The sequence below is a fragment of the Ceratotherium simum genome, chromosome 25 (genome assembly GCF_057802395.1).
Source record: "Ceratotherium simum simum isolate JZ-2026a chromosome 25, ASM5780239v1, whole genome shotgun sequence".
Lineage (NCBI taxonomy): Eukaryota > Metazoa > Chordata > Mammalia > Perissodactyla > Rhinocerotidae > Ceratotherium > Ceratotherium simum.
This window is the reverse complement of record NC_141924.1, coordinates 22,287,703-22,314,429: the sequence shown is the minus strand read 5'-3', so window position 1 is coordinate 22,314,429 and position 26,727 is coordinate 22,287,703. Positions and strand designations below refer to the sequence as shown.

Below are 26,727 nucleotides of genomic sequence, written 5' to 3'. Positions count from 1 at the left end.
GGAGGGGAAGACATGGCCACCTCATGCTGGATTATGTGGCCCTGGAAGCTCTGTCTGTCACCTGGAAAACCTCTCAGTAGGCTTGGAAAACCCAATGTCGTGGTGTGTGTATATGAGCTCTGTGAGAGACTTTGGAGGCTGGCTGGGCCAGTGGCTGAGAGAGAAAGCAATCTTAAGTATATGCTTTGGAAGAGGGGTCCCATCTGAGAAAGAACATGGGAAAGGAATGGACAGAGGCAATTTCTAGATACTCACCTCTCACCTCACCCCTGAGCCAGACCAGAGCTCCTTACTTAACTCCTGTGTCCACCACCCAAGCCAGTTTCAGATATTAAAATTCCTGAAAAACCAGGTGGTTATTACATGGGAGGGGATGGGGCAGAAGACAAAAAGAGATAAAAACAAAATGAATTTTTAGTTCAATTTATCTAATGACCTTACTGAGAAAAAAACAAGATATGAGGCCTAGACACTTGCTATTAGTTTAAGGTTTCTGAATTTTATTTAGCTCCAGCTCCTTCCTGATATAATGATGTTAAAGCTCAGGAGACTGAGAACCAAAACTACTGAGATTTGTGAGCCTCTTGCTTCTGGTGTGGCCTCTGGGGTCTCTCATGCTGTCCCAGACGTGCCCTCTCTATGACTGATTGAAGACGCTTCTATATGAGTAACACCAAATTGTATCAAAGATTAGATACCTCACCTCCAATTAATCCTCGACTTGTGTTTTCAATATGTGTGTACAGCTTCATCATACACAACAAAGACACTTTCTTCAATAATGCCACAAGAAGTAGAATTGTACATCATATATTACAAAGAATAAAGTATGAAGAAGGAAAAAACAAAATTGGTAAGTAGTATATTAGTATAATAAGCTACATTTGATTTTGGGGGGTTAGAGACTTTCCTTTGGTTTTATTAAGTTTATTTCAATTCTAGAAATGCTTATCATTTATAAAACCTCTAACTACTCCTTGATGGAGAACTCACAAGTGTAAAATCTTAATAGCATCCTTAGATCTCTTTTTTAAATAGCATGTTATCTCATTTATCCAAGATCATGCAGAAATTCTCTTAATTCAGCAAATATTTATGGAGTGCCCATTATGTGCCAGGCACTGGGCTAGGTGTTGGGGAGATAAGCCCAGTTCTCTCCAGGAACTTATATTCAACAAGTTCAAAGCAGACAATAAACAAATAAGTAAATACAATAAGTAATGTGAGGAAATTGAAATGGATGATGTTACAAAGATAGACTGGTAAGGGGTGGGGGTGAGTTCAAGCTGAGATGGTGTAGTCACGGAAAGCTTCACTGGGAAACTGAAATTTGAATTAAGACTTGAATGACAAGAGGGAGCCAGCATGGGAAGATGGAAGGGTAGGTGTTCCAGGCAGAGGGATCTGAAGTGCAGAGATGAACTGTCACATGTAAGTAAATTCTCCAAATAATCACCTCCCCCATTAAATAGCCTCCATAATTTATATTTTGGGCATTTTTATGAGAACCTTTCCATATTATATTACCAAATGTCCTGCCTTATTAAACAGATTATTATATATCAGGAGGATTTGGGTGGCTTTGTCCTTATCTCTGTCCCAGCAAGATTTTTATCAATAGTTTGGATAATGACCTATATCAGTCAGGGTCTAATCGGTAGACAAAAATCACACATAATTTGAACAGGGAAAGTTTAATGTAAATAACTAACTTTGACAGAGGATTGGAGTAATGGAGGATTGGCTAGTGAAAGGTAAGAAGAACTCTAAAGAATAGAGGAATAGCAGATATTTAAGAGCAGCCACCACTCGTAGAAAGATTCCCCCCAACAAAGCTGAGATCCAGACCCTCTTGGAAGGGGTACACCTGTGGTTCACTAGGTGGCAGAGCTGGGGGTTCTGTGCCAGTAGGACTCTCTGGGAATCTGCCCTCTTGAGTACTGGGAGAAGCTGCCTGGAGGGATTCCAAGGAAGCCATTCACTGGGAGATGTTACACCACCAGCACTACTCTATGAAGCTGTTCAAGGGGATACCTCCCCTTGAAGAGGTGACATGTGCTGCTGGCCACCATGCATTGCAGGAGCTGGGTGTTGCAGAAGCCTGCAAGAGGAGTATACTAGACAAACTCTTTCCTCCTCCAGTGTCCCTCCAGTGCCTCCTACTAACAAAGCTTAACATTGTACCATCTGAAGGAGAAATATTTACAAGGTCCAGCTCCATTATTGCAAAGCAGGCAACGAAAGTTCACTTGGAGCTAAAGAGCAATACATTGATAACTGGCACATAGCCTAAACAGCCTATTCATCAAGCTTTCAGGTAGGGTGAAGACTGGAAAGGTGCATTAAATGTTGGTCATTGGAGTCGGGAGCCTAAAAGAGCTCAGTGATCTGGAAATTTCAGCCAAATCCAACAAGATGACATTTAATAGTTTGTAAATGTAAAGTCCTACACTCAAGTTCAGCAAAACAACTACCCTGGTATAGTGTGGGAGAAGTGTTGCTCAACAAGATCATGAGAGGGACAGACTTGAGAAGTTTAGTTGAATGCAGCTCAGTGTGAGTCACTAGTATGTTGGAGCTACCAAAAACTACTTTGATCCCAAACTGCATAAATTATAATAGGGAGAAACAGATGGCTACCAGTCCAGATCTGAATACACCTGGAATATTATGTTCAGTGAGCCAGTGTAGGTGAGTATGGTGAAACTGAACCTGATTTAAGTCTTTCTTAACTTCAACGTGGTTGTGGGTTAGCACATCCTCATATTCTCTGCAGCAGTCATCCATCCTTGAGACACATCCTCACCGTAAAGTTCTCCATGACCATTCCAGCTTGAAGGAATTCTCCCGTCTTCTGAATTCCTATGGTAATTATTTTTGGAGTGTTTATTTGATAATTAATCATGTACAACTCTTCTTTTATTATCCTGAATTATTTAGTTTCAATGACATTATGAAAATTCTACCATCTAAAGAGAACCAGTGTTAACATTTTGGTGTACTTAATAATTAAAATATTGCATTAATTTTTTCATATTTATCCCATATTTGTCCATGTGATTTTTTAATAAACTTAGGATGTGCTACACATACTTTTTATCACTCTTTTATCAGTTAATGTCATATCACAAACATACTGGAAAAGAAGTGAGTGGATGTGAAATGATTACGGCAGTAGCTTTTCTGGATTATTTCAAAAAATACAAATAATTTTAAAAAACAATACCTTCACCAATAATATTGGTATTATAAGTTTCAGCACACCTCACAACTTATTATAACACGCTAGTGTGTTGAGAATCTGCAGTAACAACTTCTAGTCTAGATAATAAGCTCCTGAATTGTAAATAAGTTGCCTTATTCATCATTGTATCCTCATTTCCTAGCATAGTATCTGGCATATAGTAGGAGTCCTTGGTGAACTGTATTGAAATCTTTTAAACATGATCATTGTCTAACCATTGGCATCCTTACAAAATCAAAAACTATGTACAATGAAGCTGTAGAGCAATTATTGTTCTTAATTTTTGCATCTCGAAATGTGGGCTATTTTTGCAACTAGTCAAGATGAAGACAAAAGAAGGGCAGAGAGGGTGATTTTTAAGTGTTCTGAAGGAACACAGGGAGTGTAGTATTGTTATTGGTAAGAAATTATCTTTGAAAATGTTCTCTCATTTGATAAAAGAAGGAGAATTTTATTCAAGAACCCCAATGCTTTGAAAATTGGTAATGATGAGCTGGAAAAGTATTTAATGAGACATGACCAATCACAGAATGAATTATTAACCCAGGATCAGTGGGTTAATCAATATGCTGATCAATAGGCTGAAAAATACGGACTAAAATTACAAATGCTCTGTTGACCCAATGTTTCATTGTAATCTTTGGTTTTGTAAATAAAAGAAACAACAAGGTAGAAGAAAATTTAATTTATTGATAGAATTAATATTTATCCAGGGTTAGTTTCTGCCTGAAGCACTTTCTGAAAGTGGCATCTTTCATGAGCCAACAATGATTAGAGATAACGCAAAAAGACTGATTTGTAAACGTGATTCATAAGGGTATTTCAGTGGAATGTAAATTACCACTATGTAAGTTTTTCAACTTCACTCTGAATTTATTACAACTGAAAATCAAACCTGTTGAAATCCATTTTCAAAATAGATTAACAATTAATAGATCAACAAAGACTTATTTAACAATATAAGTACGTAAAATAAATCTTGAAATTGATTTGTATTTTCAAAATTGGTGCTCAGAGGGAAAGCTAGTAAAGTGATAGACTTCAAATATTAACTCCTTTCTCACTTTGCATGACTCTGATAAATTATGATAAACTTTCAAAGATCATCATGAGAGTTTCTTATTAGGTCCTTGTGAATCTTACTTTTTCTAGTATCTGGGATGTTTGAAAGTTGTTGATGAGATGTGTGGAATTCTCAATAGAGACTCCGGGAAATCAAAGCTTTTACATAGTCATTTATTCATTCATTACAAAGGTATTTATGGAGGGCCTCCTCTGTGCTAGGCAAAATACAAAGCCCTATGGATATTTGTATTTCAAATGCTTTTCTTAGACATTTAATGTTAATGTCAAGCATCTTAAAACATATTAATGTTTTACTGTGATTAAAAGTAACTAAACATTGATTGACTCTCCATCAATAAAAAGTGACTCAGTGCATGTTCCATTTTCCAGTTAGGCTAAGCCTCTGAACTCTAATCAGGATCTAAAGCATAGAGAACATTCCTCTGTAAGCCACTTGAGAGACATCCTTCCAGTCACCCTCTTTGAGGTACATTTTAGGAAGTAGCATAATTCTTGATCTGAAAGAAACTTTAAAGATCAACACATGATACTTCTACTTCTGTCCAAGATGGAGTAACAGGCACAAGATTCACTCTCCCACCTGAAACAATCAAAAAAGAAAAAACAGAAAAATGTATGAGACAACTATGTTCAAGACACTGGACATTGGGCAGCCAAGAATAGGAATCCCTGAGAGACAGAAAACAAATGAGGTGAGCCCTACACTTGCCCCAGCTTACTACCTTGAGATAGTTTCTAGACAGCAGCTCAGGGAGGGAGAACACAGGTAGAACCTGGTAGATTCTCTGAGTTGCGAAGATATTGCTGCGAGTCCAGGGGACCAAGGTAGCTAGAGTTCACAGAACAAAGTAACAGCAGAGAGCTCCATAGAGAGAGAACCCTAAAGATCTGCATCAATACTTGAGGCCCCACTTCAAATATTGAGCAGAGTACTGATTAGTGCATATGTGTCAGGAAGCTACCCAAGGCCAGAGAAAGAACAGTCCAAAAGGATTTCCAATGAGATTGGAACACCTCACCATTCACAGAACATTGAATGTAAATGGTCTAAAGATCCCAATCCAAAATTCAGAACTTAATACGTGAATAAATAAGACCCCATTTTTTGCTGCCTGCACAAAGCACACTTTAAATATAGAGACACAAATACGTTAAAAGTAAAAGGATCAGGGCCGGCCCCGTGGCGCGCGCTCCACTACTGGCAGCCCAGGTTCGGATCCCTGGCGCGCACCGACGCACTGCTTCTCCGGCCATGCTGAGGCCGCGTCCCACATACAGCAACTAGAAGGATATGCAGCTATGACATACAACTATCTACTGCGGCTTTGGGGAAAAAGAAAAGGAGGAGGATTGGCAATAGATGTTAGCTCAGAGCTGGTCTTCTTCAGCAAAAAGAGGAGGATTAGCATGGATGTTAGCTCAGGGCTGATCTTCCTCAAAAAAAAAAAAAAGTAAAAGGATCAAAAAAGATATACCATGCTAACTAAAAGAAAGCTGGAATGGCTATACTGATAAGGACAAAATAGACTTAAGAACAAAGAATATTAACCAGGGATAAAGATGGCCATTTTACAATGATAAAGGAGTCAATTCATCAAGAGGACATAACAATCCTAAATGTTTATGAACTTAATAACAGAGTTTCAAACAACATGAAGCAAAAACTGATAGAACTGCAAAGAGAAATAGACAAATCCACAATTATAGTCAGATGTTTCAATGCCCCTTTCTCAATTAATAGAACAAGTAGACAGAAAATCAGTAGGAGTTAGAAGACCTAAACAACATTATCAATGAACTCAACTTAATTGGTCTTTTAGACCACTCCACCACCCCTAACAGCAGAATACCCCCTTTTTTTTTCAAATGCACAAAGAACATTACCAAGGTAGACCACATTTTGGGACATAAAACAAGACTTCATAGATTTAAAGGGATTCAAGTCATCCAGAGTATGTTCTTGGACCACAGTGGAATTAAATTAGATGTCAATAAGAAGAAAATCTCTGGAAAATTTACAAATATTTAAAATTAAATAATATACTTTTAAATAACTCCTGGGTGAAAGAAATCAAAAGGGAAGTTAGAAAGTACGTTGTATTCGATGAAAATGAAAACACAGTATATCAAAATGTGTGCAGTACTTAGAAATTTATAGCACTATATGCCTATATAGGAAAAGAAATGTCCCAAATTAATGACCTCCCCTTCCACCTTGAGAAACTAGAAAAAGAAAAGGAAATTAAATCTAAAGTAGGTAGATGAAAGGAAATAATAAAAATCAGAGAAGAAATCAATGAAATAGAAAACAGAAAAAACAGTAGAGAAAATCAATGAAATCAAAAGCTGGTTCTTTGGAAAAGCTCAATAAAATTCATAAACTTTGTGGTGGACACATCCTAGAGTGACTCGTCAATGAATCATGCCCATGTAATCCCTTCCCCTTAAGTGTGGGTGGAAACTGTGGCTTACATCTAACAAATAGAATATTGCAAAGGTGATTTTGTCACTCCTGTGATTATGTTACATTATATGGCAAAGTTTAAGGGATTTTGCCGATGTAATAAAGTCCTTAATCAGTTTGACTTTGACTTAATCAAAAGGGAGATTATCCTGGGTGGGATAACAGGCAGTCCCTTTAAAAGACGGTTTAGGCCTTCCCTGAGCTCAGAAACTTGAAGCAACGGAGACTCTTTTTCTCTGTTGCTGGTTTTGAAAAAGCAAGCTGCCATGAATGCTGCAGCTGCAAGGAAGTGAATTCTGTCAACAATCTAAGGAAGCTTGGAAGTGGATTGTTTCCTAGTTGAGCCTCCAGATGAGAATGCAATCTGGCCTTTAGCTTTGTGAGACCCTGAGCAGAGAACCTGGCTAAACTATGCCCGGACTTCTGACCAACAGAAGCTGTGAAATAGTAAAGGGCTACTACATTTCTTGTAATTTGTTACACAGCGATAGAAACTTCTAGGCAGGCTAATCTTGAAAAAAAGAGAGAAAACACCAATTCCCAAATTATCAGGAATAAGAGAGGTGATATCACCATAGAAATTGAACAGATAATAAGGGAATATTATAAATAACCTATTGTCACTAAACTTGACAACTTAAATGGACAAATTTCTTGACAGAGGCAAATAATTGAAATTCATTCAAGAAGAAATAGATAACCTAATTAGCCCTATTTATATTAAAGAAGTTGAATTTATACTTTAAAATCTTCTCACAAAGAAAACTCCAAGCCCAGATTGTTTCACTGGTGAATTCTATCAGGCATTCAAGAAAGAAATAATACCAATTCTACAAAACTCTTTCACAATATTGAAGGGTATAGAATACTTCTCATCTTATTCTGTGAGGACAGTATTATCCAGGTACCAAAGCCAGGCAAAGACAATACTAGAAAAGAAAACTACAAATAAAATTATTCATTAATATAGATGCAAACATTATAAACAAAGTTTAACAAATAAAACCCAGCAATATATAAAAAGGATAATACATCATGACCAAGCAGAGTTTGTACAGTTTATCCAGGACTGCAAGGTTGGCTTAGTATGTGAAAATCAATCAATATAATTCATCATATTAGCAAAGGAAAACGATGTGATCATCTCTGTTATTAGTTCTGTTGTTGATTCCAACTCCTAGCAACCTTCTGTACAGCTGTGTACAACCCTGTGTACAATCTTGTGTACAGAGTTGAACCCTGCCTGGTCTTTTTGTGCCATCCTCTCACATTCCAGTGCTATATCAGACAACGCTTTGCTGCTATTCATAGAGTTTTTATGGCCAATGTTTTCAGAAGTGGATGGCGAGTTCCTTCTTTCTAGTCTGTCTTAGTCTGGAAGCTCCACTGAAACCTGTCCACTGTGGGTGACCTTGCTGGTATTTGAAATACTGGTCACATAGCTTTCAGCATCACAGCAACATGCAGCCACCATAGTATAACAACCAATAGACAGACGGTGAGGTTCCTTGACCAGGAAATGAACCTGGACCATGGCAGTGAGAATGCCAAGTCTTAATTAACCACTAGACCACCAGGGCTGGCTGTGATCATCTCTACAGATGCAGAAAAAGCATTTGACAAGATCCTACATTCATTCCTGATAAAAACTCAGGAAACTATGAATAGACAGGAACTTCCTCAACCTCATAAAGTGCATCTATGAAATACTTACAGTTAACATTATACTTAATGATAAAAGACTGAATGCTTCCCCCCTAAGATAAGGAACAGGACAAGTATGTCTGCTCTTATATTCATCATTTTACTAGCCAGTGCAATAAAACAAGGAAAAGAATAAGAGGCATCCAAATTGGAAAAGAAGTAAAACTGTCTTTATTCTCAGATGACGTGATCATCTATGTGGAAACTCCAATGGAATCTAGAAAAAGCCTAGTAGATAATAAATGAGTGTAGCTATGTTGCAAGAAACAAGATTGATATAGAAAACTTAATCGTATTTCTGTAAACCAGCAACAAACAGCGAGGAATTGAATTTTTTTTGTGTGTGTGTGTGTGAGAAAGAGTAGCCCTGGGCTAACATCCGTTGCCAATCCTCCTCTTTTTGCTGAGGAACACTGGCCCTTGGCTAACATCCATGCCCATCTTCCTCTACTTTATATGGGACGCTGCCACAGCATGGCTTGACAAGCAGTGCATCGGTCTGTGCCCGGGATCAGAACCTGCGAACCCAGGCTGCTGAAGCGGAGCATACAAACTTAACCACTACACCACCGGGCTGGCTTGAGGAATTGAAAGTTTAAAGACAATACCATTTACAATAGCATCAAAAAATGTGAAATATCTATCTGACAAAAGATATGTAAGATATGTACACTGAAAACTACAAAACATTGCTGAGGGAAATTTAAGACCTAAATAAATTGAGACACATATGCCATTCATGGATCAGAAAACTCGATATTAAGATGTCAATTCCCCTCAATTTAATCTATAGAGTCAATGCAATCTCAATAAAACTTCCAAGGTTTTGTGTATGTGTGTGTTTGTGTGTGTGTGTGTGTGTGTGTGTGTGGACATTGACAAGCTGATTCAAAAATTCATAAGGAAATGAAAGGACCTAGAATAGCCAAAATAACTTTGAAAAAAAGAACACAAATAGAGGGCTAACACTACCAGATTTCAAGAATTATTATAAACCTAAAGTAATCAAGAGAGTGTGGTATTGGTATAAAGATAGACAAAGAGATCAGTCGGAACAGAATAGAGAATCCGGAAGTGGAGCCACACATATATGAACAATTGATTTTTGCCAAAGGCTCCAAGGCAATTCAGTAGATAAAGGATTGTCTTTTCAACAAATGGTGCTGGAACAATTCATACCCATATGCAAAAGTGAACTTGAACCCATATATAAAAATCAACTCAAATGGATCATAGATCTAAATGTACAACCTAAGACTATAAAAATTCTAGGAGAAAATCTTTGTGACTTTGGGTTAGTCAGAAGTTTCTTAAATACTATAATACTAAAAGTGCAATTTATAAAAGGAAAAAATGGATAAATTGGACTTCATTAAAATTAAATTTCTACTCATTAAAATATATTTTTAAGAGAGTGAAAGAGAAGCCACATACTAGGAGGAAAAATTTTCAAAGTGTATGTATAATTAAACACTTTCATCTAGAATATATAAAGAATGCTCATAACAATAAAAAGAATTAATGGGCATAAGATTGGAACAGATATTTCACAAGAGAATACATAGAAATGGTAAACAAGCACATGAGAAAATTTTCAACATTATTATTTGTCAGGGAAATGCAAATTAAAATCACAAAGAGATACCACTACACACCTATTAAAATGTCTGAAATTAGGGGCTGGCCCTGTGGCTTAGCAGTTAAGTGTGTGTGCTCCGCTATTGGTGGCCCAGGTTCAGATCCCGGGCGCGCACCGAAGCACCACTTGTCCAGCCATGCTGTGGCGGCGTTCCACATACAGCAACTAGAAGGATGTGCAACTATGACGTACAACTATCTGCTGGGGCTATGGGGGAGAAAAAGGGGAAAAAAAGGAGGAGGATTGGCAATAGATGTTAGCTCAGGGCTGGTCTTCCTCAGCAAAAAGAGAGGAGGATTGGCATGGATGTTAGCTCAGGGCTGATCTTCCTCACACAAAAAAATAATAATAATAAAATAAAAAGTCTGAAATTAAAAACCGATTATACCAAGTGTTGACAAAGATATGTAGGAACTTGAACTTTCAGACACTGCTGATGGAAGTGTAAAATTGTACACACGTCAGAAAATAGTTTGGCAGTTTCTCAAAAAGTTAAACATACACCTACCACATGATCTAGCCATTCTACTTCTAGGTATTTACCCAGAAGTGAAAGCAGATATCCATACAAAGACTTATACACGAATGTTCATAGCAGCATTATATGTAATAGCTGAAGACTGGAAACAACCCAAATGTCTAGACAAACAAAGAGTTATATATCTATATGATGGAATACTACTCAGCAATAAAAAGAAATGAGCTACAACATGGATGATTCTCAAAATAATTATGCTGATTGAAAGAAATCAGACAAAAAGGAGTAAATACTCTATGATTCCATTTATATAAAACTCTAGAAAGGCAAGCTAGTTGATAGTGACAGAAAGCAGATCATTGTTTGCCTTGGAGATAGCATAGGGAGGAGTGGGCATGATAACAACTTTGGGGGTGATGGATGCATTTACTATCTTGATTGTGCTGATGGTTGTATGGATATATAGATAAATCGAAATTTCTTGAATTGTGTGTTTTAAACATGTGCTGTTTATTATATGTCAGTTATGCCTCAATAAAGCTGTTTAAAAAGATCACATATCCGACATGCCTCCCCCATCTTATGGATGAGAAAATTGAGGCCTGAGGACAAGAGGACTTTTCCAAAGTCATACTGCTAGTCCAATGCAGAGGAGTTAGATTTGTCCATGTTGAAGGTTCCAGATGAAAATAGAAGAGGTCCTGGTGGAAAATGATCTTTTTGATGATAAATTCATCCACTTTTCTCAGTACATTCTATTCTCTATGCCAAGCACTGTACCAAGTGTGCTTCGTTGTTTTATTTCTGTTTGGAAACCTGATTTCCCAGCCCTTAATTCCAATTTCCAAGCAGATAGCAAGACTTCCTTTCTAAACTATTGGCCTTTCCAAGTGGGCTTGAATCACTTCTGAAAACCTAGATTGTTTTTTCCAAAAAGTAGCACCCTTACATTAGTCTTCAACAATGTGAGAATTCCAACTTCGTATTAGAGTTGGACTTTTTTGTTGTTTTAGGTCTGAATCGTTTGCTTACCAATGGCTCCTATGAAGCTGCATTTCCTCTGCACGAGGTACTGTCCTGCCTTTTCTCCTTCTCTGTCAATTTCTCATTATTAAATCAGTTTCTGATGATAGCCATTAATTGAGTTTGTTGATACGACATTTGTTCAGAATGAATTTAATTTGTTCAATGGGTAGTTAGGGAGAGCCTACTTGCATTGTGACGTTTCTCCCCCAGCATAGATTTATTTCTGTAGTATATCTTTTTATGTAACTGCAAGAATACTTGAATCAAGAGTCACTCAGCATAAATTCAGAGGAATAGCTGAGAGCCTCCAAGTCATAAAATTAAAGAGGCATTGAAATTTGCATGAGGCACCAGACCCAGGGGAAAATGTTTCTGAAATATATAGTCTCTGCAAGAAAGAAAGAAATAGCTATTCTTTAAAGAGTGAGAGGAAGCCATCTTGCAAAGTCTCTGGTAACCAAAGGGTGATAAATGGAAATTAATAGTGTTGTACTTATCATTGCTCATTTAAGATACATAAATTCTGACTTTTTTTTTACTTATTAGTCTTTTTAACTTATTTATTTACTTATTTACTACACAGTCTTTATCATATATAAGGACTTTTGTAAATGTAACTGTGATTACCCTCAACTCTAGTTTCCCCATTATATCTTGGGTTGTTTAACGCAGAATTCTCTTACACATGGGTTTTCAGGGACATAATCCTCATTATTGGTGAGAGATTATTGTCATTTTCATGATATTGAGCCCCCACTCCATACTGGTCACTGTATGACAGAGAGAACATAAAGATAAATATATCATAGCCCATGCCCTCAAGACCTCACAAACTAGCCAGGGTGAAACTACTGTTAGAATGATTTTCAGAACAGTCTTCTATTAGAAACAGTGTTAACAGTTCACCAATAAACTTTGGAGGACAGTTCCAACTGTCCACAAATGGCAAGTCTTTCCAAAATATACTTCTTATTTTCGACCCCTTGAGGATGTAAAAGATGATGTAGAATTTTAAAAATCTTGTTAATTAAGAAAACTAGAAGCTTTGGTCTGAGACCCTATTTACATAACATTTTTTACATGGAACATTTTTGGAGTGATCCTTTTAGTATGACAGAAGTAAACATTTTGACCCAAGGTTTTCTAGAGCCACACACAGGTGTTTCTGAACTCTAAAGACAGATTTCCCCCCAAAACATCATGTGGCTTCCTGTAGTTATTAGTTTGTATTGCCCAAAAGAGAGTTTCGGTGAGAACTGCATCCTCCCACTGCCCATCCCTTGCCCATGGTAAGGGCAGTGCCTGAGCAGTGGTAGGGGAGCAGAAGTACCTGTGCAGGCAAGTGGGTGGCAGGCATGATGGTGTCTGAGGAGATGCGGCTATGAAACACCACAGAGTAACTCAAGGCCTTCTCTATGGTTTTCATATCTCGGTAAAGCCCTGCATTCTATGAGAGGAGAACTTCCAAATTACTAAGAGCAGCAGCAATGAGAACATAATCGTTCTTTTGACATTTTACTCTCAGTTTAGCTTGATTATACTATTTAACCTCGTAACAACCTTCAGAGGCAGGAAGGGCAGATATTGTTGCCCTTGCTTCACGTTAAAAATTTGAATAGAGGGTTATGGAAAGGTTACCCCACCTCTAGTCACACAGTGAGTTGGTGTTTGAATTGAGACTAGAATCCGAGTTTCTTGTCTCTCAGCCCTGTACACTTTCCACTATAGAAGGACTCCTCAGGTTAATGTCAACAATTAGTTCACCTCCAGAATGTACCTTTTCTGTTTGTGAAACCAGCATTGCCACTAACTGAACTCAGAAAAATCCCCACCTCGCTGACCCTTGGTCTCCTCATTCGTTCAATGAGGAGGTCGAATTAATTTTGAATTATTATAATTCTGAGGGTACTTCCAGCTTTTACATTCTAGGGTTTTCTTATAGATAAGCCAATGTAACAAGGTTACAGTAATGGCTGTTTACTAACTACGGGCTTGAGACAAGTGGGAAAGAGAACTAATAAGTCTTGGACGTGGCCTCTGGGCAAGACATTTTATTCATTCAAACCACAGAAGAAACCTAATGAGGCAGATATTATTAGTTCCATTATGAACTAGGAATCCAAGGCTCAGAGAATATAAGGTCTTCTGGCTAAAAAGTAGTGGAACTGAATTTGAACTAAGTTCAAACCTGCCCAATTCTAGCAAGCACGTGCTTTTTACTACACAGTATCATCAACAAGATAATGTCCAGAACGACTCATCAAACTGCTTTCTCTTCAATAGTATGGACCCGTTTTTTTCCTCATATCATCCCTATTGCTACTCCTGACATAAGAGTGTTACCATCAGCTTTTCCTTATGGCTTTTGTGAGTATTACCTCACCAGCAGTGATGTTTTTATCCCAGGGAAGTTACAGAAGTAAAAACTCCATTAGAACCCACGGAGCGGAAAACCACCGACACCTGCTCTATGAGTGCTGGGCCTCCTGGGGCGTGTGGTATAAATACCAGCCTTTGGATCTTGTAAGGTGAGTTTTTAACCAGCTGCAAATGGAAAGCTTGCACAGAATGATGAGGGCAAGTCAGCTGGGACAAGAAAAACGGGTCTGAGGTGCACAGCTCTTGCTGAAATCTGGCTTCATCTCGAGAAGGCAACTCATCAGAGGACGTCGCTCATTTTTGGTAAACCAAGCTTCCCTCTGATGAGGATGGTGTTTCCTTCAAAAAGGCCTTAGGAAGGGACCTGTGACATCAGTCAGGCCTCCCACAGGCTTCCATAAGGAGCAAGTTACCGTGTGACCATTATTAACAAATTATCAATAACAATTGTAGAGATATAACACTGCTTACATATATCAGTGACAAATGGAATATTAGTTACTATTATGTAAGTAGGAAATATAAGGTGCTGTCATTCTAATAAATTTCAGGCTTATTTCAATTTTCATTTTAAACTAATAACCTTTAAAGATTGTTTTAACTCTGGAGGTCAACAAAGTATGTCAGCTTTTAACCTATGATAATTGTGCAGTTAAAATGTTTTTTTTTAACTGTCTATATATGCCCAACTTTCTTCCATGGCAGCATTATCCTTTGACATCTCATTATTTATTTAGAGCGTGGTTATTAGGATTGGGTAGCAACAATCCACACTTCATGGATTCCTTATGGAATAGAAAGTCAGATCTCATTTCCTAGACTAGCTGGATTTCTTTCACTTTTTCTGGGGCCCTTAAAAGATGAGCCCAGAGGAAAATGAAATAAGATGACAACCCACTTTACATTTCGTCTCCCTGGATAGTCACTTTTCCTGCCAGAGTTGTTACCAAGTGTTTACTGTTGTTGACCCAAGGACATTGATGAATTGTGTCCCATTCTCTGTATTAATAACAAATGATCCAGATGATCTGGGGGAGTGCAAAATATTTTCTGAGATGGGATCATTTTCCTTTGACCAGTATCAATACATGATAAAACAGTGGGGAAAAAAATAAAAGCAAATTCTCTTCCCAGCCTCAGTCCCATATTATAGGATTACATTGATTTAAAATTACAGAAAATTGCTGCAGGTAAAACATCTCCCTTCTACGACAGTGTTTTGATTAAGATTCTGTAGTTTATCAATGAGCATTAATTAACTACCCATTGTGTTTTTAGTTCAATGCTAAGTACTATTGGCAAAGACAAACAGAAGCCACGATCTCTGGCTTTGAGAAACTCAGTTTCCTTCAGGAAAACAGGCCTTGCATACATACTTGAGACAACTAGAAGGCAATACAAGACTATGCACAACTAGGTAAAATGTGTGATGGAGGTGATAAGTTTTACAATAAGTCAGAAAAATGGAAAGGACGAATGTGGGTCTGTACCCCTGTGGAAGGCTCTGTAGAGCTCAGCTCTAGAAGAACAATGGGATTTGTGTTGGCCAAAGGGAAGGGAGATGAAAAGCACCAGCAAGATTCGAGTAGAGTTAAGTTGTGGAGCATCTAGGGAATCTTATCTCTTAAATAGTTCTTGTCCCATGGATTTTGCTTCCTCCAGATCTCTTGAATCTAGACACACCCCAACATCTCCGCCATACTGCTTCCTTCACCTGTAACCTGGACTATGGCTATTGTCCCCTACTTAGTCTACCTTTTCCCACACTGGCCCCTTCTAATCCATTCTCTACCCTGCAGACAGAGTGATCTTTTTGGAATGTGAATCTGTTCATGTCCCTTGATTGTTAAAACTCTTTCATGATTTTCCATTTATCTCAGAACAAAGATCAATGCATTTAGCATGGTCTACAAGACCCACTGAGGCCCAGCCATCAGCTACCTCATGAGCCCACCTCTTATTATTGGTGTTCCAGCCACACTGCCCTATTGACCTGGTCCCTCCTACCACAGGATATTTGTACATACTGTTCCTTCTGCTAGAAATGCTCTATTCTGTCCCCAACCCCACCTAGTTACCTTTCATTCATCAGCACAATAGTCACCTCCTCCTAGTTAGGAAGAGAAGTCTTTCCTAACTAGGGTGGTCAGATGGCCTTGTTTTATAGACTTGTGGAGTTGTGTTCCTCGCCTTTTGTAGCTCTTTCCCCAGTTTTGTAATTGTAAACCTATTTCTTTAATTGATCGATGTGTGTCTACTCTATCAGCCTGTGAGCCCCACAAGAGCAGGGACCAAGCTTATTTTGCTCACCATTTAATTCTCAGCACCTAGCATAGTATTTGCCACATAGAAGGAATTTTTTATTTCTTGAGTGAATAAAAGAATGTACCTGTGTTTTTGAATATCCATTGGCAAAGTCTTCTGGGGGTGGAAAGTTTCTGTTGGGACACAGAAGAAGATGGGGTAAATAAATAATCCCATGCTTTTAGGAGCCATTGGGCATTCCAAAAAGAAAGCGGCAGCCAGTATTTGGAAACAGATGATCAAAAACATTTGTTTAGAATGAGAATGAAAAAAATAATTAAAGTATTTTTATATTGGACTAAGAAATAATTAACTTCTAAGTAATTAAATGTAGCAGTTGAGAGGCACGGAAAGCACAATTTGGCTTGTATTATAACACAAGTCAATCACATTATTAATGATGTTTAAGAAATAAAAGAAAAAACAAGGAATTCCCCGAACACGTCCAAACTTCACAGACCGCAGGGCACTAGGCAAGCTAGTTAGTCTCAGAAAAGTATTTATGAAGGTAGATGTTGAAGCCTGAAAAGTTGTCACTTAAGAGGGAAATTGGCTCTCAGTATTGATTCATGTTGAATCTCAGTAATTAGAGTTCTTTTCTTTCTAATATCTTGTGATTTTAGAATTGTAAACATCTAGTAAAGCTGCAAAATATTGAAAGGGATGTTTAAAGTTTTTCACAATAACTTTGTCTCCTAATTTTTAAATATATATATGTATAATTATAATATGTACATTACAAACAAGCACACTCTCAGAAGTTATATGTTGGCACCAACTCATCAGATCCCCCTGGTTCTGTATTAACAAGGGTCATCTTCCTGAATGGGCATGGGTTTATTTTGTGTTCCCAGAACAAGCTTGTGCATAATCATGTTCTTTAATGGAAGAGCCCATTCTATTTCTGATATAGAGTAGTAAGAGAAGAAATTGAAGCCCAGAGCCTAGATTTGATCAAATGTTCCATTCTCTTGGCTTACCTTGTCTGTGTGTTTAGCAGCAAGACAACTACAAAGTAAAATGCCTGAGCAAAGTGTTATAATACCTAACTCTTAAACACTTCACTATAATTTGCAAGGCTGTTCTGTCTTGAACAGGCGGTACTTTGGAGAGAAGATTGGGTTGTATTTTGCCTGGTTGGGCTGGTACACCGGCATGCTCTTCCCGGCTGCCTTCATTGGATTGTTTGTCTTTTTGTATGGAGTCATTACTCTGGATCACTGCCAAGTCAGGTACGGAGAGCCCTGGGTGAGCCTGCCTTTGCTTATATTTAGAGATGGGTGTTTGTGCTTTGGGGGTGTTCACAGACCATGGGACCTCTTAGCTTTTCCTTCCTACTTCCTTCCCAGTCTCTCCTGGAAAAATTCAGATGTCTCAGTTCAATAGATCTCTCCATCCATTGCCCTTGTTGCTGTAGTCTTCAGCTACCAAGGAAGCAAAGTTTACATTTACGGAGATATAGGCCACTCTACATCCACAGAACAAATCACTTTCATTCACTGGCTAAAAGTTGCTCTCTTTCTGACATTTTCTGCTTTCTGCTAATACTGTAAAACAGTGGGTTAACAATCTTTTTTTATAAATTCTGTATTTATACAAGGACCCTTTAAACCTAAGCCAGAAAGATATCTTACCAACTTACTGGGGCTTTGAGAATGATTCGGTGTTGATGGGTGTTATCTTGGTTCCTTCACCAGAATACAGTTTAAGGTATTCATAGAGATCTTATTGCAAGGCTGGACAATGATCTTAAATAATAAATATGCCTTTAGAAGTGATTACAGAAATAAAAGTGATTGATTTATCCTCTCACCTACAAAAATATTTTACTTTCTGGTGAAATTGTTAATGAAATATAGCTTTCTCCTAGAACTAATCCCTAGTATTTTTATTTATTCCTCCATTTTCAGTTTTAACTTATCATGCCTATAGAGATCAAGGCAGGCACTTTTAGGTATCTTGTTGATTTTATAATTCAGTATGAAATTGCTTCAAACCTATGCAATGTTGTGAATGATTTTTGTATAATTTGGGGTAGAACAACCAATGTTTTGCGTCACGTATTTTCCCGAGTTTAACATTAATATTTAAAGCTAAGAAACAGCCTCATAAATAAGTAGATTTATCAGATTATGAAAATGTGCAGACACTTGTTTACATTAATAACAGAGCAGGCTGAAAGCTTCTGAGGACAAAAATTTAATCTACTGGATCTTATTTGCTTGTTGAATATTCTGGTGAAATTGGAGGGGAACAAATGCTCTTATGTCATCACGAAGTAGTCCTCCTCTGTTCTCTTTTCCAGTAAAGAAGTCTGCCAAGCTACAGATATCATCATGTGTCCTGTGTGTGATAAATACTGTCCATTCATGAGGCTGTCAGACAGCTGTGTTTATGCCAAGGTAATTTCAAATATGAAGCATTTTAGGTGGATTGAGTTTTACGTACACTTTCCTGAGGCACAGAGGGTTACTGTCTTCTCTCTGCCATTTCTGGTCTTTGATTCTCAAGTTTATGTTGTAGGAGAGACTTACCTCCATCATTCAGGATTCTAATTCAAATATCTTTTTTACTGTGTATATATTTTAATGTGTTGGCTCTAATTATCATCACAAGAAGCTGCAACATGCATAGTGCAAAGACCACGGTTATTAGAGTCAGAGAAAGACTCAAATCATGACTCTGCTCTTTACCTCTTGTCAGTCTGGGAACAAGTTAGTTAACCTCTCTGAGTCTCAGTTTTCTCATGTGTAAAATGGAAAACATGCTGCTTGTTTCACACAACTGTTATAAGAAATGAGGTAAGACACAGCATACTGAGCAAAGTGCTTGGCAAATGGTAAGATCTCATAAATGAAAGCCGCCATCCTTTTCCTCCTCTTCATCATCATTATTTGTCAAAATGACTTAGCTTCAAAGCTAGCTCAGCTACTTATTTCCTTGCCCTTGCACATGTACAGCCTCGTTGAGGCTGAACTTTCTCAGCTCTAAAACACAGGCAGCAATACCTGCCCTCCCTGCCCCGTGGCATGTCCTGAGGACCCAAGAAGGTAGTATGTGTGAAAATGCTTTGAAAAAAACAAATACATAGCACCGTTATGTCCAACATATGTCATTGCATGCCCCTTTCTCATGTTATGTCTTACTTTATTAAAATTTTAGACACGTTCATCAAATTCCTATAGTTTTTTACTTAGGGGCAGCGTTACTAATGCAAAGCAATAGCTGGAGTACGGGCCGATGACAGCTCTTCCAAGACCCACTGCCCAACAGCTTGCCCAGATTCCAGATATAAAAGAGGTTGGCAGATTTGACTGAACCTCTGCAATTGCTGCAGCTTGGGTCTGTCTAATCATACTGTTGGCATTGCAGAGTTTTGTTCCTTTTAAATGAGAGAACATTTGATAGGCAGCCCAGGATCCTGCCCATCCATGACGTCTTTAGCACTGTAGGTGGCCAGCATTGTGGGAGGACCCCAAACCACAGCAGCCAACTGTGATTCTAGAAGGATTTCAGCTCTTAGTATGTGCTATAAGGGACCAAAAAAGCACGAAATGCTCTCCCTACCTTTGGAGAACATACAGATAAACCTGAATGGATGAGGACAAATTTAACAAAGTGATTTGGGAAATATAGATTTGGTGAAGATCAAAAGAACTTTGTCAGTAATATAATTTTCTTTAAAGATTGTGAGTTAAGGGCCAGACCCCATGGCCTAGTGGTTAAGTTTGGCATGCTCTGCTTCGGCGGCCTGCATTCAGTTCGTGGGCTTGGACCTATGCCGCTGGTCCGTGGCCATTCTGTGGTGGCAGCCCACATACAAAATAGAGGAAAATTTGCAACAGATGTTAGCTCAGGGCGAATTTTCCTCAAGCAAAAAGAGGAGGATTGGCAACAGATGTTAGCTGAGTGTGAATCTTCGTCAGGAAAAAAAAAAAAAAAACGTTGTGAGTTAAGCCTGAATGACTTGGGTACAAAAATCCTGCTTTCTGGGAATCTCAGAAGCCCAGTTTTGTTGTTGTTGTTTTGGGGTATTTGTTTATGTTTGTTTTTTACACAGAAAGATATGCCTTGAGTGAAGTTTTCTCTTTAGGAGCTCCATAATTCTTCAAAAGGATCATCATGAATAGTTTAGAGTGCTCAGATTTTATAAAGGCTGCTTTGGGCAGTTTGCTACTGAACATAAGATCTAGAGCAATAATAATTATAATAATAGCTAGGCCATGGCTATAAAAATAGCTAGGTAACCTACATTTATTATTTCTAATTCTCACAGCAACTTCAAAGTAGATGTTATTCCCATTATACTCAAAGACTCAGAGAGGTAAAAATTACTCATCCACGGTCACACAGCAGTAAGTAGCTGGGCCTTGGTTTATTTGACTGCAAAATATGTCATTGTGCCATACTGAGCTACAAGATGTTTAGATTCTGGATTTTAGATTTGGTCTTGCCTAGAAACTTAGTTAAATGAAGGCTAGAAAGCCTCAGAGTGAAAGAACTGAAGTAATACGGAGTCTCCTTTAGAAACATTTATTAAAAATGTCAAACTGACTTCATGGGACTGAGGATACATAGGAATGTTGGACCAAATCGGAGCCTGGATCCAATCCAGTCAATGGCTGCTCCACTGATCAGGGATGCTTATCCCCAACCCTTGCATTTGCAAGGATCTGAAACTCCACTCAAACTGGCTTAAGCAGAAAGGGATTTACTGGCTCATTTCACTGAAAAAGATACTAGACACACTGTCTGAGAACAAGGACCCCAAGGCCTAGAACAATGAGGAATCCTGCAGGCCTCCAGGTGTCTCTCTGGCCACCTGTCCACATGATCATTGTGCAGACAGGTTCTCATCACACCATGGGGAAGGTGGCTGCTGACTGCCGCAGCTCCAGGCTTACGTCTTCCTTCCTTTATCTCCTTAAGCATATGTTTACGCTTATTTTAAATTCTTTGTTTGCTGTTATAGAATGTCTATTTCAGAAGGTATATGTTGCCTAGTTTGGAAGTTTTTTTGGAGGCAGCTGTCTGTCCCAGATGTTCCATTATTTTGGCCTGTGGTTGCTTGTCCCCTGGAGGTGTCAACCACTTTGGGTAAGGGTCAGAGGCCAACCCTAGGCTGTCAGTCCTGGTGAGTTTACAGAGAGGACCGTGTGTTCCAGGCACTCCCACTCTGCCAGAGGCTTCTTGTTGTTGGAGTTTTCTTTTTAAGCCTGCTTAGAACAAAGCAGAATTGGGAGGAGGCACTCTCCCTTGATTGTAATCTACCAGCCCTAGGGCTTAAGAGGGAATGGACTGAGGAGTGAACACCCCAGGGCCGCTGGCCAGGCAGCACCTGCTTTCCTCATCTCCTCAACCAGGCAGGACTCTGAGCATCCCTGGATGTTACCCTAAGAACACCAGCACTTGTGGTTTGGCCTGTTGCAGCTGATTTCTGAGGGAGGGGAAATTAATTGTCCAATGACCATTGAGAGAGAGGCTGGAGTAGAACTCATGTATTTTTCTAACCTGTGCTCTCACTCTGCTTGGGAACTGCCGCCTAACTCTCCCCATACACCATCACCCCCTACCGTCTCTCTCTCTCTCTCTCTCACACACACGCACACACACACGCACCAGTTCAAGGCAACCTTCCATCTCTCCTTGGGCTTCTCAGGGGTTTTGTTTGTTTGTTTATTTTTGTGTTTTATTAGTTCCTAGAATCTACTATCTTGCTTCTCCAGGGTTGATTTTGGCAGAGGGAGCCATCAGCCTATGCTAGCTTATCATCTTAGTAGGAACGAGAAGTCCCTGTTAACAGACCCATCCTGATTCACAATTCCCAAGTAACTGCAACAGGAAAATGTCTCTCTCCAAATGTTTGCATATCAGTCCCAGGGAAGAATTCCACTGGTTCTATTTGAGCCATGTGCCCCCTGGACACCTACATGAGAGAGATTTGTTATCTGGAGAAGGGAGAAGGGAGGAGAGATGATCTGAGCAACCAAAAACAATGGCAACCACAGTCTATTTCAGAATCTACACTGATGGTGCAGGCTACAACTTCCACCAACTCCCAGAAAATACCCTCATAGAGAGCAGAGACCAACCACATACCAATGGAACTCTCAGGCTTGGTTTAATGCTGAGTGCCCAGTATACAACTTAACATTCCCTCTGGCGTGGGAAATAAATCAGCTTTAGACTTTTGTCTCACTGCTGCCCATCTCTTCTATGTTCAAAGAAAGAGAAGGTATAAACTTTTGGAAAATTTTGAAATACTTCACACTCTGATATAACAGGAAAAGACTTGTTTATAATTGCCACATTCTCTAAGGGACAGTAAAGTATACTTTACAGAGAGCTATAAAGCACACACAAAAAAAGGTTATGCTTTATGAACGTATCAGTCATCATTTCAATTTGGCGTGACAGTGCTGTGATTTTTCCTGGAGGCAGAAATGAGCTTGGCAGTTTTGCAGCGAGAATAGATATTTTTGCTTTCTGCTGTGGTGTTTGCAATAGAATATGTTATTCTAGCAATACAGTATTCGCTAGCTGTTATACGTAATAAGTAAATATGGTGATTATCCAAGGCTTTAATAAAGGTGGAAGTGGATTTTGTTAGTGGTCTGCTCTCTTCTCTTTATAATGCTGAAATCCAGAGAGCAACCCAGAAAGTGTTTGCTCCAAACTACACGAGCAAAGTAGCCATGTTTTCAAAGTGAATAAATGAGGCATTAAAAACAGTGCTTGGAAAATCAGAAACCTTTAAAGCAGCAACAATAATACCTTTCTGATCTTAAATATAAATATATTTGTATACATATGTGCATGTATGATAGTTTTTATAGTGCACAAAAGGAAATCCTTAGAACGCTATTGAGGCTGCTGATGAATGTTCAACTAGATGATACGCACATAAAGGGAACCAATTCTCTCCTCCATATCCAAACTGCTTCACAGTTAGAGGAACCTCCTTCTTGATTATGATCCAAAAGGAATAGCTCCCAAAGAAACCCTGCAAAATTCATTGTATCATCACAACTATTTTCACAGAACTTGAAAAAAATGTGAATTGGAATATGATATATAAGAAATTTGTTTAAATGTGTTTCATGATGTTCCCAGGTAACCCACCTTTTTGACAATGGAGCTACCGTCTTCTTTGCTGTTTTCATGGCCGTCTGGGGTAAGTTTTCTACATCTGTATAACTTGAGTTCCCCTCATATGCTCTATGATATGTTCCTTTAGAAATCTGACTTTGGATGTGAAAAAAAGAAGCTTGAGTAAATTCAGTTGGCTGTTCTTTTAGATGGAAGCTGGTAAATACATTTGATTTATTTAAAAAGTGATATTGTAGGGCCGGCCCCGTGGCTTAGCGGTTAAGTGCGCGTGCTCCGCTGCTTGCGGGCCCGGTTCGGATCCCGGGCGCGCACCGACGCACCGCTTCTCCGGCCATGCTGAGGCCGCGTCCCACATACAGCAACTAGAAGGATGTGCAGCTATGACGTACAACTATCTACTGGGGCTTGGGGGGTAAGAAAAATAAATAAATAAAATCTTTAAAAAGTGATATTGTAGAGGAAAAACGTGTCTGATTTCTCTTCTCTTAAACCTTCAACAATTCTATCAGCATTCCATTATTAGAGTAAAATTCACCTTCTGTTGGAGACAAAAATGAAGTTTATAGTACATCAAAAGGTCTGGTGAGACCTGAATACCCATCTCAGTGTATATAGGACTTTCTTTTGTGAGAAGAATCTTTTCATCTGGCTAATGTATGCGCACCCACATCTGGCTTTCTTCCAGTTCTGGTCAAAATGGCCCCCTATAAACAAGAGCTACTTACAAGGCTGAATTGAGTCCTTTTATATCAGTTCAAGCCAACAGCCCCATAATAACAAGGTGTAATGGAACATTCATTTAAAGAATTACTTAACCCAAAGAAATCACTTAACCCACTTCTTTGTGAAATGGGTTTAATAATATCTTCCTAGTCAAATAATTATAAAGCTTTAATTTAATAGTGTAGAAAAGAGTCTAGACAAATTCAGAGTAAATTAATTGTGGTTACCTCTGCAGAGGAGAATTCGTGGAAGGGTAAGTGAACAGTAATGAGAGAGAAACTTTTTACACTGTATATTTTCAATTTGGTTTTAATTTTTTACAATGAGTATGCATTTCTTCTAGAACTTGAAATACCAGAATCTGAATTTTGATGTTATAAAACTCTACTAACCAAGGCTTAGGTTCATGTTGTTCCTTATATCTGGAATGAATGTCAGAATCTTTCTCATCTTTTAGGGCCCAGCTGAATTATCATCTTCTCTAGCCAGAAGATGTCTTCCTCCTTTAAACTTCATAACATTTGGCCTATGTCATTCTTTGGGCACTTATAATGATTTGCATACACAACTTATCTCCCCTAGTGGGTTCATGGTCCTTGAGGACCATTGTGGTCATTGGAGACCTCATACATTTCTTTTGAAGACAGAGAGATTCATATTTGTTGGATCGATGGATGCATGGATGGATGGATGGATGGATGGATAGATGGATGGAAAAAAAAGAGAGAGAAGGAAAAGAGAAGAAAATTACCAAAAGGATTTCTTTGTGAGACAATGAATGTGTTTAGATGGTCTCTTTGACAAGTGGAAATATAAAACTGTTCTCTTGAGGAGGCTTGTTCTAGATGTATTGTGTCTTCCTACCTAGAGATCTTCAAAGGAAAATTGTCCCACTCACCACAGCTCTGTTGAAGGGACATATTTTGAATGCTGTGACTCCAGCCCCTATCAACCAGTGGGCATTTGGCTCAAGATCAGCCAAACCATAGGTTGGTAAGCGGCCTGGGACAAGACCTGAGATTCTGCCCAAACAGGGACTAGCAGGGCCACCCAGAGTCTTATTCTCAAGAATGTGGATTGGAAAATGTAGAAAGAGACAGGGAGTTAGCAATAGGAATTGACACTGAAAGATGGAGGTCAGCGGGGAGAAAGAGAGAGATTAAGATTGACCATCAGGTAGAAGTAGGGCTCAGGAGGAATTATGAGCAGGCTGAAATTATGAATAAATCAGAACCTAGAAATACACAGAAGCAAAGAACTGGTGGAAAAGATATAGAAGAGAGGGTCCAGAAGCTAACTGGCAGCCAACTGGGAGAGAATGCAAGACAATCCCCCAAAGAGAAGCAAAGAGAGAATGTAGCCAAGTCATGTTATTAGTGGAATATCAAAGTAAAGACCCAGGATCTCTTGTGGCTGAAGTCTCTCAAGCTTCTGGCTTCCATATCCTGTCTCTGAGTAGCCTAGTCTTTTAGTTCCCGTGGGATTTCTGCCTCCCTTAGTGGGTCTTCCAAAAAGCCCTCATGAGAGGTCAGAGTCAAGATGGCGGCGTAGGCAGACTCGGAACTCACCTCCTCCCGTGGACACAGCCAATTTACAACTACTCGTGGAAAAATTACCCCTGAGACAGAACTGAAAACTGGATGAGAGGAACTCCTGCAACAACGGACAATCCTAACTGAGGTGGAAGAGGCAGAGACTCCCTTCTGGAGAGGAGAAACGCCGCCTTCACAAGCCGCCAGCTTCACGGCCGCCGGGAGCAGCTCACAGGTACGCAGCCTCCCTGGAGGCGCGGGGCCCTGAGCCGGGGAGCGCCCCCGCTGTGGGCATTTTGTGGACCCAGCACAATCGACACCAGCGGCATAATATCTGACTTTGCCTGCTACTAAAACACTGGGGAACACCCCCAGAAAACCCGGTTCACAAAGAAACTAAAACTGGCTCTTAAAGGGCCCGCGCACAAACTCACCCGTTTCAGGAAGCACCCTAAAATCACCAGAAAGAAAGGTGTACAGTGCTTTGGTGACAAGAGACTCACCTAATAGGTCCTGAGTGCATCTCGGTGAGGGGTGAGACCTCTCCAGGGACTGGGACATTGACGGCGGCCATTGTTGTGGCCTGCTGTGGGCGTGCTGACACAGACACCATTGGAGTTCTCCCTGAGGCCTGCTAGCCCAGAGTCTGCTCCACCCGCTAGAGCACCGATTTAATCCAGCTCAGCCAGGGCAGGCAGCCCACCCTAGAGACTGGCCCCACCCAACAACAAGCCCTCCGGCAACTTGTGGGCCTGCATAGATTGGTGACTGGATTCTCTGCAGCCTGGCAACTGAGCCGACTTGAGCAGGGCAGGGTGTGCACAAGGAGCGGGTGGAGAGTGTGGCGCGGTGGCAGAGTGTGTGGGGCGCCCGCCCTGGAGAGACTGGGTCCACTTGGGGAGGTCGGGGCGCTCACACGGGGCAGGACTGTGTTGACTGTGTGTGTGGACCTGTGGGCGGCAGGGCTTCTCAGCCGCAGAAGACTTGTACTTCTCAAAGACCCACATAGGAGGTTTGCTCCACCTTCCAAAGCCTGAA

The 26,727-nt window shown here is 39.5% G+C and overlaps 1 protein-coding gene and 1 long non-coding RNA gene across 3 annotated transcripts in view; one reads left to right on the top strand and one right to left on the bottom strand.

Moving 5' to 3' along the window:
* Window positions 1-26,727, top strand: part of ANO4 (anoctamin 4) — a 210,199-nt gene that overhangs the window by 105,505 nt on the left and 77,967 nt on the right. The window contains exons 7-12 of the mRNA XM_087449050.1: window positions 747-853; window positions 11,629-11,684; window positions 14,048-14,169; window positions 17,422-17,556; window positions 18,630-18,726; window positions 23,438-23,498. Coding sequence (XP_087305176.1) covers window positions 747-853; window positions 11,629-11,684; window positions 14,048-14,169; window positions 17,422-17,556; window positions 18,630-18,726; window positions 23,438-23,498 — 578 coding nt within the window. The remainder of the gene's footprint in view (window positions 1-746; window positions 854-11,628; window positions 11,685-14,047; window positions 14,170-17,421; window positions 17,557-18,629; window positions 18,727-23,437; window positions 23,499-26,727) is intronic.
* LOC147913750 (uncharacterized) lies at window positions 2,667-26,281 on the bottom strand. Of its 2 annotated transcripts, none has more exons than XR_015556377.1 (3): window positions 26,193-26,281; window positions 16,410-16,458; window positions 2,667-2,862 (listed from the first exon to the last, which is right to left on the bottom strand). It is a non-coding gene; the product is annotated as an uncharacterized LOC147913750 (long non-coding RNA). The 2 variants fall into 2 exon arrangements; XR_015556375.1 differs by lacking the exon at window positions 2,667-2,862 and adding an exon at window positions 4,359-4,910.